The sequence below is a fragment of the Mastacembelus armatus genome, chromosome 17 (genome assembly GCF_900324485.2).
Source record: "Mastacembelus armatus chromosome 17, fMasArm1.2, whole genome shotgun sequence".
Lineage (NCBI taxonomy): Eukaryota > Metazoa > Chordata > Actinopteri > Synbranchiformes > Mastacembelidae > Mastacembelus > Mastacembelus armatus.
The window spans coordinates 14,452,820-14,468,649 of NC_046649.1; the positions used below are offsets into that span (position 1 = coordinate 14,452,820).

The 15,830-nt window shown below is 43.4% G+C and overlaps 1 protein-coding gene across 5 annotated transcripts in view; it reads right to left on the reverse strand.

The window, feature by feature from the left end:
- znf521 (zinc finger protein 521) overlaps positions 1–15,830 on the reverse strand; it is an 88,387-nt gene that overhangs the window by 38,995 nt on the left and 33,562 nt on the right. For all 5 annotated transcript variants that reach the window (XR_003296045.1, XM_026313124.1, XM_026313123.1 and 2 more), the window contains exons 4-5: positions 6,522–10,027; positions 6,292–6,376 (exon numbers count right to left, since the gene is read on the reverse strand). Coding sequence is in view for 4 of the 5 variants with exons in the window: in XM_026313122.1 (XP_026168907.1) it covers positions 6,292–6,376; positions 6,522–10,027 (3,591 nt within the window). In the remaining variant the exon portion in view is untranslated. The remainder of the gene's footprint in view (positions 1–6,291; positions 6,377–6,521; positions 10,028–15,830) is intronic.

Here is a 15,830-nt window from a genome sequence, read left to right on the forward strand (position 1 = left end):
AACTTTTTATCAAATGGTTTGCCATCTGGACTTAAAACAGTGGGGGCCCAATAGTGCGCTGACACTAAAAACAAACATGCATAAACACACACAACCTGCTGCCAAATTTCTTAGAGATAGCCTCAACTTCTCCACTACGAGTGTGTATATATATGTGTTTTAGTGGTACCAAGGCCCATCTCTTTGGCTGGATCTGTGTCCATGCCTCAGTGTTATGCTCACTGGGTTTAGCTCTATGGGTGTCTGTGGCCTCTCCTCTAGCCGCCCGTGTCCATTTGCTCTGCGGGTATGGCAGGCCTGAGCTGACAGATGGCCGCCCCTCTCCATTCCGCTCCAGAGTAACACAGTAACTGGTTTTTCCTCCGCCGTTGACCTTGCCACAGCCAGCCAGCAATCCAGGCTGGCACTCGGCCTGTCGAACAGGAGGGTAATGAAGTCCAGCGCTGCTCACATGATTATTAAGGCTTTGACGCTGGGGGGCCTTTCAGAACCCTATCCCCCTCCCCTCTCCTCCCCTGTCTGCCATTCACACAGCCAAAGTTTGATGAGGATGGTCATTTGTTACATGGTAGTTTGAAAAACCACCATTGTGCTCCATAAAGAGAGTGAAAACTTTTTGCGGCACTCTTTTGGAGTTTGTTTGTATTGTAAAACAAACCTCTCTACACCTATGAAGTGTACTTAACAACAATTTTGAGAACAACATTGAAACTCTTTCCTATGCGGTAGGATATGATAGCTGCTGGTGTCCCAGCGTGCATGTCATTCCAAAAACATGCCACGTTAAGAGCCATTACACAAAGTTAGATCAGATCTGTCACACTAGTATTGGTGCTGACAACCTCTAAAAGCAATGCAGTTCAGCAGTAGAGCACTACTTCTCTCTGACTGTAATTCTCCCTTACCACAAGCACCTCTAGGCATGCCTGGAACCCTGGTCCCATCAGGGCCAGACTGGGATTTGAGAGGTGTAGGTTGCAGTTCTGACCTTTACTAAGGCAGGACTGTCTGTTTGCACTTCTCCCATAAGCCCCCCTCCAGTCAGACTGCTAAGCAACCCCATCAGACCAGGGGTGTGCATGCACCTACGGCCTTGGTGACATCTTAGAGACCATGGGGAGCTGGAGCAATGCAGAGGTTAATTCTGATCATTCAGTATTTATGGGCTTCACTTCAGAACAAGGGTTGGCATTAACACTGTAAAGGAGACATCCTTCCCGTATATCAATAAAACATAGGCAGAAGCACGGGAAGAACCTACCTTTATTCCCTAACTAGACTTTTATAGGAGAGTCTAGTGAATGCTTCATTAGGTGATATCTTTATATTCCACAAAAAATTGTCAGATTTATGCAAGCCTGTATTATTGTATTTAGATGGTAATTTGTATTTTAGAATGATTAACTCAGCAAATGAGCACAGTTTGGCCAATCACTGAATGGAAATTGCCCCAAATCACCATGGTGACATCAACCTACCAATTGCAATGCAGTGAGGGGCAGCGAGTGTTCGCTCGGAGTTTGTACAAACAGGCTGTATGAACTGAGATCATCAGATATTTTCTCACATGTTGGCCTAGTCTGTGAGGTGTGGGGAAATGTCAGAAAAATCAATAGATAAGGACCACATCAGACTGAGCTTGTCTGGCCTAGCAACAGAGCATCCCCATGGTGATGTCAATTACCTCTGCTTTACAACAAAAACACCAGGAAGAGCAAAACAGTCTCTGCAATGCTGTAAAAGTTTTAATGCAGTCTCCTGGTTATATTGAGGAATTTGTAAGAAACTTCTTTTTTGTTTTCCATCCAGACAGGCAGGTAACACAGTAAATGTGAGAATCTTACTGATAGCTCATTTTTGCAGCTCACTGTTTTCTATTCTCCTCATGGATGCCACATTAGTCAGGGAGAGGTATAATGTAACGAGCAGTAAGGTGCGCATAATTGCATATTAGCAGCAACACACTTGGCTGCACGGGAGGTGACTGCGCTAACGAACAGAGAGGCGTTATTAATCACCAATTAATAAAAGCAGGCAGATATCAGACTTACTATATGGCACGCATGACTTCCTTTGTTTCCACTGGCTGGTCCAAGCTTGTTCTCTTATTTATTTCATAAGATTGATCCTGTTCCTGTGCTGTGTTATCTATTGAGTTCTGACTCTCATCCAGCCCCCTAGGAGTCAAATGAGGACTGTTTGGCCATGTTTGTTAGCAGATTACATGTGTATGCGCTCTATGAATGCATCCAAAAAAAAAAAAAAAAAAAATGGAGGGAACACTATCAGACATAACTAATGAAAGAGGATTGTAGGGGCGATACAAAAAAAAATGAAAATGCTATATTCCGTTTATGTACCAGGAGAAAAAAAAAAAAGCTTAATGGAGTAGTAAATGTGTTGCCACAAGGGCAGAGACAGTGATCAACATACACTGGCCAAGTTGCTCTGGGGCCCAAGACAAGAGGATAGGTGTCAAGGATAATTTGTGGCCCTTAGCAAGAAACACAACAAGGCTTTCAGCTTCAAATACTGTTACAGTGTGCCTCCTGTCTGTTCCTTCACTCACAGCCAACACAGTATGTTTATGCCAGGTTGGAGCTCGGTTAATATGAACACGTGAGAGCTAGATAGTGAGACGGGAAGATGGAGAGATAGTGGACAGAGAGCGGTGGGAAGGAGAAAGAGTACAGAAAGGAGGAGGAGAAACTAGACAAGAGCTAAAGGCCTCTCACTTGCTCTCCTCTCCAGCTCTGAAACGGCCCACAGTGCCTGCTTCACACAGAGCGGCCAGCTGTACAGCAAATGTGCCTTTCCCTCTCCGCCCCCGAACCTTTCCACCCCTCCAGTGCCCCCCTCTGCCTGGGCTGACCAGGCCACCGGCTCCTCTCTGTGAAAGTGAGAGAAGGCACCTCCCTGACTTGGCTTCAAGCTCGGTGCTGTCACCGACCCAAAAAATCCATAGAGGTGACCCCAAAACGCTTCTGGGATGGGGTTTGGTTTGTTTGTTTACAACTGTTCTTCAGAGCACTTCCACTTTGGCAATAACTGCTTGCGATACACAAGAAAGATGAGAATTGGATTGAAAGTAGATGCATTTGGAAAAGCAAAACACCTTTTCACCTTTAAAACCCTTTAAGACAGAACCTGTGCATCAAAACATGTCAGGGCTCTGAACATCCACACAGGGACAGTTGAAACAGTGCGATAAATGGGCCAAATGTGCCCCCTATGAGGCTCCAAATGTCATAGTTTACAGTGGGGTCAAAGTGAAGCGATGGGGTGGCATGATGGCATGCTGATAAAACCAAACAGGCTTTTGTGTCAATGAAAGACCTTCAAAGGTCCTCTTAAAAAAATGGATGACTTTATAAAATATTAAATTTCCAATGCAATTACTACAGAATGACATAGTAAAATGACCTGATGGATATATTTGTTTTCTAATCTCAAAGAAAAACAGAAATAAAACATTTGATAGTGACTGCAGCAGCTGAAAGCTGTATAAATCTGTGTGTCTCTGGAGAAAAATCGGACACCCTCAATTCTGTAAGTGTGCCATGCCAAAAAAACTCTAAACTAAAGAGTGGCCAGCTGTCTTCTGGCCTGCTATTAAATTGCTCCTTGGATGGTGGCGATATCATTTTTTTTCTCCATAGGAGTATCACACCAGGTCCCCAAACAGAGCGACCAGCTGTACAGCAAATGTGTACTGATCCATCTGGGCCCTAGCAGGCTGTGGCCTCCATCTTAAGACACGTGGGGCCATTCACAGGCTTGGCTGGGGCTGGTCTGTAACACACCCTTCTGCACCCATGGCCACCACCTTTGCTTTCATTTACCTCCATTATCATAGTAAATGTCGAGTAGCTGGGCACCAAAGCTGCGCTTTATGTCTGAATCAGGACCGTCATCATCTGAGTGTAATATCTATGCATCAAAATGTGCTGGCAGTCATACAGAAGAGGCAGCCACAAGCACTTCGCCCAATGGGAGGAGGTGAGGGTGGAGGCTGAGTGCACTTGGTTTTCGGAGACTATTGTATTACAAAGGCTGCTAATATGGACTTGTCTGGGTGAGACAAGCTCAGGTTTTGTTGTTCCATACACTTAGCACTATGGTTATGTCACGGCACATCACTATATATAGAGTTATCAGTGTGAACTGACACCATGGAGCGGGGCATGGATGAAAACAACACCCCTATGAATCCAGCGTCTGCTCCATTACCTACGCTAATAACGCTGACAGCTGAGCGGAGATGACCCCAGCCCCCTGTTTCCCCTCTCCTGTGCAGATGGCCATTAAAAGGAGAAAGTGTCCCTTTTTTCAGTAGAGAAGGTATTTAGAGCTTTTCCAAATTAGTATTTTTTTTCTGTTCTTGGCCCGCATTGGTTTTTGCAGTGATTATAGGCTAGAGTGAATTTAACCCCATTCTATACTAAAATGCAACGAGTTCTTCAAAAGCTGTAAAAGCTACGAGATTGTCAGTGTTGTAATACAACTAACCTGGCGCATATGTTTTTCTTCATACCCCTTCAAACTTATTTTTTTTCCATTATTCTATTCATGTTTCCTTATTGTTTGTTTTATAAAATTCAATCATTTCTTGATAACTTCATCTTTCTGCCAAATTTTCATTACAATAAGTTTTGTTTTCCCCATACTTTACAGATCACAGAAGCATCTGCATTTAACAGAAACCCTTTTGAGGAGTCTGATGAAACCCGTGATCATGTTGAATACAAAGCAATGGCATATCAGAGAAATAAGACATCAGACAATAACCCAATCACCTATCCTCCTGTTATCTTAAGCTGTCTGAATTCCACTATTATGGGGGAAACTGTGTGCTTGTGCGGCTGAAAGACATAAAATAACCAGTAGGGGGGTTTGTTTTCTACCCTCCCAGTGTGCTCCGTGCCTGCCTTTGCGAGAGAAAGGACTAATGCTGGCATGGTACTGTATTAGGCACCCCCAGTAGAATAGTGGGTGAGCAGATCGCAAAGATGAATACAAAATACACACCTACACACTCTCAGCTCGTCTCTCTCCTTTGCAAATACACCGCAGCATCAAAATCACAAATCACATGCTTCTGATTGTTTATGCACAAACAGTGGGTCCCTGATAGAATTGCCTACCAGTCCTGATAGAATTGCCCACCGTGTTTAAATTCACCTGCGCCTAGAAGCGTGTCCCAAACAGAGAGAGAGCGGTTTGGTTCCAGATCAATGAGTCTCTCTCCCACTGAAGACAACAGATAATGCAGTGTAATGAAAGAGCCGCCAAACGAGCTGAATAAATGAATGAATAAAGGAACGTGAGACCGGAATTCAGACGCCTACTTACTGCAGGCAAGAAAACCTGTTTTCCAATTGTCTGTTCTCTACAAATTATTCTGCCTGCATATAAATGACAACCAAAAGTAAAGACATTTTGAAAATGTGGAGGTTAGTGTTACACCAGTACTCTTTGTTTAGGAATCTTGTGAAAAGAGATTTTTTTTTTTTTTTTTTTTTTTGATAATTTTGTGATGCATGCAATAAATTAGCAATTATTTCAGTTAATTTTAGTCAATGCAGAAGGCATGGAAGTATATTACTCAATGTTGTATTCAGATCTCAGTTATCTAAAAAGAATGTGCAAGTGAACAGGCACAACAAACAAACAAGAATGTAAAGAACTACGTGAAAAACTGTAGAATAATATTTGGAATTTTACACAGTTTCAACAAAATATGATTTAAATATTCAGTAGCCTGTACAGTATGTTTCTACTTCAAACTATTTTCATAACAGAGTGTTTTGAAGTAGAGAGATTCTGCTCCACAAGCATGCAAAATATACCATTCACATGCATGGGAAAATGAAGAACATGGGGTTACAGATGCAAAACACTGGGGATGCAGTTGATGGTGAAAATATTAAAATAATTCCACCTATTTGGTGATGTGATCCAGATACTTGTGAGCCTGAATGAGACAGGGTCGATATTTTATTACAAATATCACATAAATGCTTGGTGTGTGATACACCTTTAAACAAAAGTATAAACAGATTGTGTATGAATGTGTTTAAAATTTTAATATTTGTTGTGAAACTGGGTGAATTTTCCTTGATTGTTATTTTGCATCAATGATGGAAACAAAATTGTTTCCACACTGATTAAATGTATGCTACAATGTAGTAATACATATATACACAGATATTACACAAACACTGTTTATGACTTTGTTGAAGGAGTGCAAAAGAGACAATAATGAATGAAACACAAAGAGTTATCTCCTACCCAGCATATGGTTGGCCACATGAACTTGGATGTCCCATTCACTGTAGAATACCATCTGACATTTGATGCACTGGTATGTCTTCTTCTGTAAAATGGTAAATAAAAGGTAATATAATATCATAAAAAACATTTTTGCCAATTAACATGAACAAACAAAACTATTTATGAATATTTATTTCATTAACTATACAATCTCTTTCAAGGCTTTCACAAAGGCAAATTATAAATACCTCTTCGGTTTGTGAAGGACTGGCTCTGGGCATGGGTGACACCTGGGGGGTCTTGTGCTGCCCGCTGTTGCTGTCCCCAGCCTGTTCCCGATGGACTGTGTGGACATGGTTTTGCAACTCAGCTTCAGACTCAAATTTCACATTGCAGCTAGAGCATCGTGTCTTGGCAGCAGAAGATGAAGAGGTGGAAGAGGATGAAGATGATGAAGAGACGGCTTTGCCTTTCCCATCTCCAGGACTGAGACTCTCCCCCTGGATCCATGCTGCTGTAGTTGTTGCTGGCGTAATGACTCCACCCTGCTGCTGTTGCCTCCCTCCATTCACTGTTGGGCTTGAGCTCTTGGAACCAGCTGCTGTCACACAGGATGCACAGAGTCCATATGGCAGTCCATTGATATCCAGTTTCACAAGGTCTTGTTTGGACCGGAAATCTTTGAGGCAAGAGGCGCACTTGAAAAGTTTTTGGGCATGGTGTTGCTGCTGGTTCTGAGAGATAGCATTACTGCGGCCTATAGGCTGGTTTGAGGACATTGTACCTGTTTTTTGCATGTGAAAGGTACCATGGATCTTGAGCTCCAATGTGGAGGTGACTGTCTGCATGCACACCACACAACGGAAACCTGTCAGGGAGTTCCTCAGGTCAGGGTGCATCTGGCAATGCTCCAGGAAGTCCTCCTCACTTTGCAGTGGCATCTTACAAATACGGCAGCTGCCTGTGTCCAGACTTTTGCTGTGGGTGACCTTGTGCTCAGTCAGGGTGAGCAAAGAAGGGAAGCGTTCTCCACAGATGGGACACATGTAATGTTTGACAGGCCCAAGGTGGGTCTGCATATGTTCCCTTAGCCCAGCCTCAGAGAAGAAGGTGCGGGAGCAGACATTGCACTTGTGGTTGCCCTTTATCATTTCAGCTTTCCTTTTCATCATGGCACTCTCACCAGGGCGTATATTGTGGTCTCTCAACTGGTGATTAGTGAGGAGTGACTCCATAGTGTAAGAAGCCCCACAGATGTCACACCCATACATGGGTTCTGCAGTGTCCACCTCTTCCTCACTTCCATCATGGCTGTTCTGGGACTCCACCACAGATCCTCCTACTGCACCTGGACCATGACTGTTAGTTAGGAGTCCTTGTAGCTCAGCATCTTCTTTAGGCTGGCTATCCCCACCACTTACAGTAGAGCCATTAGCACCACAGTTCTGTGTTTTCCCCTCAAACACACAGTGTTTCTCCCTCAAGTGCTTCTCCAAAAGAACAATGGCATGGAAAGCCTTACTACAGAAGCGACAGTTATATTTCTTACTGTGAGTGGTGATGTGGCACTGCAGCTCCACCTCTGTGCCAAAGGACTCTCCACAAAAAATGCAACGATGAGCACGGCCTTGGTTTTCCAGATGGCTGTGTTTGACATGTAGCTGTAGGTCAGTCTCATGTCTGAAGTCCCAGTTGCAGGAGGTACAGCGATACACCTTCTTCTCATTGCTGTGCTTTACAGCCAGGTGGAGCTGGGTAGACACCTTTGAGTCAAACACCTCCTGGCACAGAGTGCAACGAAAGAACACGAAAGTATGCATGTCTAGTAGGTGCTTCTGTAGGTCATCTACTGAAGTGAACTGCTTGTCACAGCTCTCACAAATGTAATAAGTGGAGGTAATAGTAAAGTGAATTGTCACATGCTTCAGCAGGGACTCCTGGTTGGGGAACTCTTTGTTGCACTGTGGGCAGGTGAGTTGAGGTTGCAGGCCATCCAGATGAGTTTTTAGGTGAGTCTGGAAAAGGTCTAAGCTGGTATATTTGGCTCCGCACTGGTTACATATGTACTCACTGGTGGTGCGTGAGGCTGAGCTGCCTTGTTTCAGCATGGTCTGTTCCACAGATATTGGAGAAGAGGGGCTGAGAGTGCACAGCGATTTCTTTCCATTGTTGATGTAGTTTAGTGCCAGTGGAATGTTTTTGTGATTTTCCTTGATGTGCTTGTTTAGCTTCAGAACACTGTTGAATATGGGGGAATTGGTGCAGTATGAACAGGAGTACACTTCTACTATGGGCTCCTTTGGAGTTACAGCCAGGGGGGAGTCAAAGCGCAGGCTTCCCCCATCACAGTGAGTTTGACGAACATGCTCCTCCAAGGTAGCCTCTGTCAAGAACCCCATAAAGCACTGGGGGCAGAAGAAGGCATTACTCTCCTTGGCCACAGGACTAGGAAAGCCATGGGAGCAGCGGATGTGTTCCTGGAGGGCGTTGAGATCACTCAGAACTTCAGGACAGAAGTTACACTGAAGGAGGGCATCAGGCAAGCTGGCTAATAGGGCAGCATGATCTTCTGCATTGTGAACCTGCTTAAGATGTTCATTTAAATTTAGTAAAGAGGGCAGAACCTCCAAACAAAATTGGCAAGTATGAGCCTGCTCTGGCTTGTCCAGATGCATGGTTCGAAGGTGAATTTGAAGCACAGCCAAACTGGAGAATACTTGTTTGTTGCAATAGATGCAACTGTAGGATACCTTAGGCTGTTTTGAGGAACGTCCTCCCATGTCTGATGTATTCTGAGCAGCCCTCTTCCTCCGGCCCCTTGTTTTGGGCACAGGTGGTGCTGTCTCCACCATTGTGGAGCTGTCAACAGAGAGGTTGGAGTCAGGAGTGGTGCTAGATACAGAGGTGTAGCCCACAGTCAGCAAGGAAGGGCTATTACTATGGTTACTTGATTCAGGGAGCTGGTGGATGTCCATATGAGCATAGAGGTCCTCAACAGATAGAAAGTGCTCAGAGCAGATAGCACAGGTGTGACCCTTCCTATCTCGGCTATGGGCCTGGTCAATGTGGGTCAGCAGGGTGCCCTCATCACCGAAAGGCTCATGGCAGTAGATGCACTGCAGGGTGGCACCCAGGCCACCATCCTCTGATGGAGAGCACTCAGGGTGGCACTCAGCGATATGCCTCTGGAGCTCTTCTGGGACATCAAAGCCCTCCTCACAGCGACTGCATTTGCGTGTTTCTTTCAGTTTCCATTCATCAGCTCTTGAAAGGCTTGAGCTGCTTCCATCTTTGCCCCTTTCGTGTACTTGCATGTGGCCGTGGAGAGAGCTAGAGGAAAGGAAGCCACGGCGACACACAGGGCACTTGTGAGGTTTGTTGGAGGCGTGAGTTTTCATGTGGATTTTGAGGTGATCACTGCGAGAGAAGGCAGAGTCACACTCTCCACAGTGATACTTCTTATCACCAGTGTGGAGCTTCACGTGTCGATCTCGGCTGCGCTTGTGCTTAAACAGGCGGCTGCAAAAGGTACAGCTAAAAGGGAGTTTATCGCCGTGGCTCTGTTCGTGCCGCTTGAGGAAGCTTAAGCGACTGAAGGACTTGTCACAGAACTGGCATGGGTATGGCAGGCCAGGTCCCCCTTCGTCCTCACCAAAATCATAGTCTTCGCAGTGTCCTGGAGAAGTCTGATCCTTACTGGAGGGAGATGATGCTGGCCAAGAACATGATGGGTCATCCTCAAGATCGGCACCATCTGGAGAAGAAAAGAGAAAAAGAAAAAAAAGGGCATCAAGTCAGAAAAAAAACAGAGTGAAGGGGAGCGTGAGTAAGAAAGGTGCCTTGTAAGATTGAACTAGCAACTCATTTGTCTCGCTATTTCAAATAGAAAAGGTAGGCCACCATGGTGTTATTTGTCAGTAATTATGAGGTTGTGGTGTATGAATTTAGAATTCTTTGCAACTTAGACCATTTTTTCTTCATCAGAAACAATACCTCTCCTTAGGTGTTATCTAAAAAGTTACATTTAAATTGCAATTTAAAGTATAATTAGAGAAGAGAATAAGTGAAAATACTTTTACTACAATTAACCTTGTATGTGGCCATGTAATGGCTTAGCCCACTGTGACTCAACACACAATCTCTCTGACATTTAAAGCCAACACAAGACAATGGGCGTACTTTAGGATGTAAGCACGACATGAGGTAAATTAGAACATTTCTATTATTCCCTAACAATTACTGGAATATTTTTTAAAAACAAGGACCCTTGAAATGACCTTAAGACAAAAGAAAAAAAAAAATCAAAGAAAAGCAGTTCTTGAGTGAAAGAGAAGAATATATGTAGAAGTTAGACCAATTTAGCTAAGCATAGCCTTTAGGAACCTTTCACTGCAAACAGACAATTTTCTTGAAACATAGGCTTTTCAGGGGATCACTCAACAGCTATGCATTATTACCATATTTGTCAGCAGGCTCTGTGCTAAGCCATGAGGCAACTGACACTGGATGGATGAATGTGCCATGTGTAGATGCAGGAGGGGAAAGGGGGACAAGGAAACGGATGGGGAACGGCAACCAAGTGGCTACTATATCACTCAAGGACAAGCAGGTGCAAAGAATGACCAGTGAACACCATCAACGTTGTTTGACAAGTACTTTAATGTGTCCCTATTCAAATTCCTTCTTTGCTGACATTCCATTCCACTGGTTCACTGTATGGTGATATGAATGGAAAACAGTTCATCACTTTCCACAGGTTCAAAAGGTTACAGAGCACTTCTTCCCGCTGCTGAATTCTAAGTGCTGTGAACTTCCTTACCTAAATAAAACAACGTAATCCCTACCCCTTCAGGAAAAAAATAAAAAAAAACTATGTCAAAAGGCCAAAACTTGGAATGGGAAAAACAAGAGGAAACTGCAGAGATTTATGAGAGGGACGAAGGAAAAGCACAGGCTCTTTCCAGAATCCAACCTCTATACTCTCCTTCAGCTGACAAATCTAAGTCTCTCGCTCTCTCTCTCTCTCTCTCTCTCTCTTTCTCTCTCTCTCTCTTTCCCTTTCTGTTGTTTTTGCTGGGAGATCTGCCCTTTGTCAGGATATCATGCCCTCTCTGAGCTCTTACACCCATCAGGGCCTATCTTCAGGAAACAGATGGGGTCGGAGGCCATTCCCTTGCCCCTCTAAACTGCTGAAAGCGGCACATTGAGAGCCCACCTCCACACCGTGGCCCTCCCGGAAACCACCCACCCCTGGCAAGGCGCCCATTCTGCACACACATCTCACTCAAGGAGCAAACCTTGCTTGGTTTACTTGCTTTATCTCTCACACGTCTCCATGTTTTTTTCCACTCTCTCTCTCTCTCTCTTTCTCTCTGTGTCTCTCTCTCTCTTGTTTGAGGGAGGATGGGTGACTCAGTGCTATGCCCTCCTCCACAGAGGGGGCGGCTCTGCCCTCTCTCATACTGCCTTCCAGGGTATAGGAGAAGAAGACAGTGTAAGACGAATGACCCCAGCCAATGCCTTACAGTCAAACAAATTGGCTTTGAGACAATAGTATAAAACAAACAAATAAATGGGCTTGTATACAAGGCTAAATGAAATTCTGCTGTCTTAAATGAGAATGCCTTTGCCTTGAGACACTACTAAGCTGTAAGGACAACTTGATTCCATTTTTTCTTTTCTTGATGTATATTATTTATTTAGTGCCGTTACTCCAATAAGCCACATACATAAAGTCATATCTGTGGGGGGCATGTGGGAGTTGCAAACATTGCTTGAGTTCAACTAGCACACTGTATGTTTAGGTGGGCAAATATATCTGTTAATATTAGGCTTGTGGAATATTGAAAAATATGCTATATTATAAAGAAATGCCATAATATTAATATTACAGTATAACGATGTATTTAATTAGCCTCTGAATTTGACGTGGTGAGTGTATCATCATACTAATCTGACTTACAGTAGAATACAGTGTGTTTATTTGTTATAAAGCAAAAAACACAGTTTCTGTAAAACACATGGTCTCTGAGTGCTGTGTCTTACAGTGATGACCATGAAAGAACAAAAGAAATATTACATCTGCTTTAAGGCAGTCAAAATCAAAACCGTATATTTTTGGCACAATTGTCCCACATAGCCTTAATGCAGTTTTACTCTCTTATGCACAGACACACACACACACACACACACACACACACACACACACACACACACACACACATACAGACTGAGAACATGACTGTACAGACTACAAACTTACTCACAGTAACAAACATACATGGCGAAATGGCCGAAACAAGTGTGTGAACAACTATAGATGAAAGAGCAATCTTCCTCAGGAGGTCTCAAGGGGAACGAGAGACAGACTTGTTTTTTTTCCTTCTTCACCCAGACAAGAAATGCCCAGGCCTCAGCAGCAGCCTGAGTAAATAAAAGAATGGGCCTTACTTCCCTGTCTCTCGGGCTGGGGGCCTGTGCACGCCAGCACTCTCTGTGCTGCTGCCAAAGGGGATGCTGGGGCCTGAAAAACTACACCCTGCAGCTGAAGGGCTGTCTTTGTTGGTCTGCCAAGGCCTTCCTGAGCATCCTCCAGCCAACAGCCTGTCACGTCCTGGGAGGAAGACCTCCATCTTAAGGCCTGTCCCTCTCTGGGAGTTCTGTCCCTACCCCCTCCTTTTTTCTCTTTTAAATGTCTGCTATATGGAACAAAACAACCTCATTTGGAGTGCTCCTATAGGGGATGGCATGACATGCACCATAGCCATATTTACTAGTAAGATTCAGCCCTAAGCTACAGTAAATGAAAACTGTTTAAAAACTACCATATAGTTTAGCTTGCCAAGTCCACAGAATATATACATACAAACTATTTATGTAAGGTAAATACAGGCATTTGCCATCCTATAGAAATTAGTGTTTCTTTTTCCTTGTACTGTAAATGTAACCACTAAATATTCTCCCTTCACACGCAGGTTTCAGTTTCCTCTGAGCCAGTCTGAACTTCTTTTTCTGCACCACTTCCTCTATGTTCATTTTTAGCACACTTTTCCAGAGTAAATACTCCTGTTCAAATAAGATCCTTAATGTTGGGAATACTTCAGTTTGCTGTTTCTGTACACAGCAGCATAGCATTCAGAACCCCTAAAGAATGTTTTGATTTACGCAACTAATGTACCTCAGAATTAGACAAGCTATATTTTTAAGAAAGCAAACTGTTCATTTTCATGATGACGTTTCCCTTTGAACTATAACACAGAGGCAGGCAAATTTTAAATACTAAATTATACACATAGTAAGAATTATTCCAATTGAATGCAGATACTCTGTCACAGTGGCATTTGAGTGCAAGAGAGACTAGACTGCAAAAGTGTAGGCTGTGTGAGAGATTGGGTGGTAGACCAATTGAATTCATATGTAAGGTAAACAAAGACATTTGCCACAGTCTAGCAGTCCAATACTGTACAAAAATCTCATGTACGCGGGTAAAGCTACTGTGTGATATCTGGTATAACATTTTGAAAATGCATATGCACTCAGCAAAGATTAGTCTTTCTACCATCAGTGCTGCATTGACGTATTTTCGACAACACAATATCACAAAATGCAAACTAATAATTGACAAAATGAAGTGTCCTGCAGTTGAAAAGCAAAGCTTTAGATGTTGGAGGTGTTGTGCAATTTTTCACATCATGTGGGCGAAAATAAGAAATACGAACCCTAGACTGAAATGATCTTATTTGTGCTGTTGTGAAGTATTGTATGTTTATTGTAAGTATGCAAGATCTTAAATGAAGGTTTACACACATAATTACTTTTAATTATTATTAGTTCAAATTACAGTTTTTATAAACAGAATTGGATATTTGTTTGTCATCATTGTCTAAATCTTGTGTTTAAACAATTTTGCCTATATACGCATTTGTGTATCTTTTTTTTGTCTAGTAGTACATCCTACTGAAACCTTTCATGGACCATGGTTTGGGACTAGCTCACTGCTGGCTTCTGGACCTTCATGTCTGACGTCTTGGAAGCAGTTCAAGATGGCTTATCACTGCCTGACAGCAACAGAGTGCATTGCTTCTATTTAGGAAGCCAAACTGTTATCCAGGTCCAGAACCTTATCTTATCGAAAAGTGTTTTTGCTATCACTCATCTGCCACTTCTGTAGAAAACAAGACTTTGTTCAAAGGCCATTCTAGTGAAGCAAAGCATGGCCATGCTTTCAGCCGCCAAACCTTATCTTCCTGTGCGGCGTACCAGGGATCTGTATGTACAGTAGTGTTTGTCATAAGAGATGTGTTTGTGTGAGTGTATTTGTGGCACATCAGGGATTGGGGATTCATTGAATAAACAAAAAGCTGACAACTTGTCTGATGTAACACCATGACCCCACTTCATATTCACAGAAAGGATCTTTTTACAGTTACTGGGAAAAGTAGTGAGCCGTTCCCATGAGACAATGCATGTGTCATATCAACGCTTTTCCTGTTCTGATGCCCAAATAGCAATGTGTGTCTGAACAACACGCTATCATGTACGGCCTTGTTTGTGACTCAACCACTTAAGATCTAATAGAGTAGGTGGCAAGAGATTTATTTATTTATTTATTTTTTTACATTAGCTAAGACTAAGAGAGTGGAGAAATCGGGGTGTCAATTTTTTGGGACTAATTCGAGCTAGATGAACAAATCACTCAGTTGATTCAGGACTGAGGGCTCAGAGGACACAGAGCTATTGGAATAGGCCCAGTGCTGGGCTTTACTCACAGTAGCCCTGCTACATCCCTGTTTTAAGACATCAAATCCAGTCAAAATGAAACACTGACAATTCCCAGTGGCTGTAAGAAAAAGTGCCAGGTGGTTAGATGGATGGATTTTTGCAGCACGCAACTGATTAACACACACAAATAAGCACAATTGGAAGTTTTTTATTTATTAAACTCAGCCTCAAATATAGTAAGATCTGTGTGTATGTGTGTGTGTTGTGTGTGTACTCAGCCTGTCTCTCTCTCTTTTTCTCTTTTTTTCTTAGCAAACACAATATGTTTTTTACACATCACTGAGAAATGTCAGGTCCCTCTCCCCCCTTGCTACAGATCAATCAAATCCACTATGCTACAGGATGTGAAGGAGGGGTTGAGCGAGACGACTGGAGGAGCAGTGCACAAGGATGCTATCTTTTACTGGACGAGGTAGAAAAACCGTAGATGAAATGAGGATTCACTTCCCGGGGTTTCATCAGTGCTGTAGCAGCGAGTTACTCCAGCCTAACATCATGTACACACGCACAACAAAACACATATCAACACACACACCCGGAGAAGAAATGCACACTCCCCCAAACTGCAGTCAGTGGGGATTTTTTCACACAGGGCCTGACACAAAGAGCTGGAACATCAAGCACTGTCCTGACTCTGTGGTCTGGGTGTCCATTATTCTGGCTCTCATGGCTCTGTCTCTCAACCATGGGGAAGAGGCAAACTGTCAACTACTTTGTCCACATTACCCACGTCCCCCAGCTCAGACAGGAGCACTTGGTCACTGTCCCAGAAATCA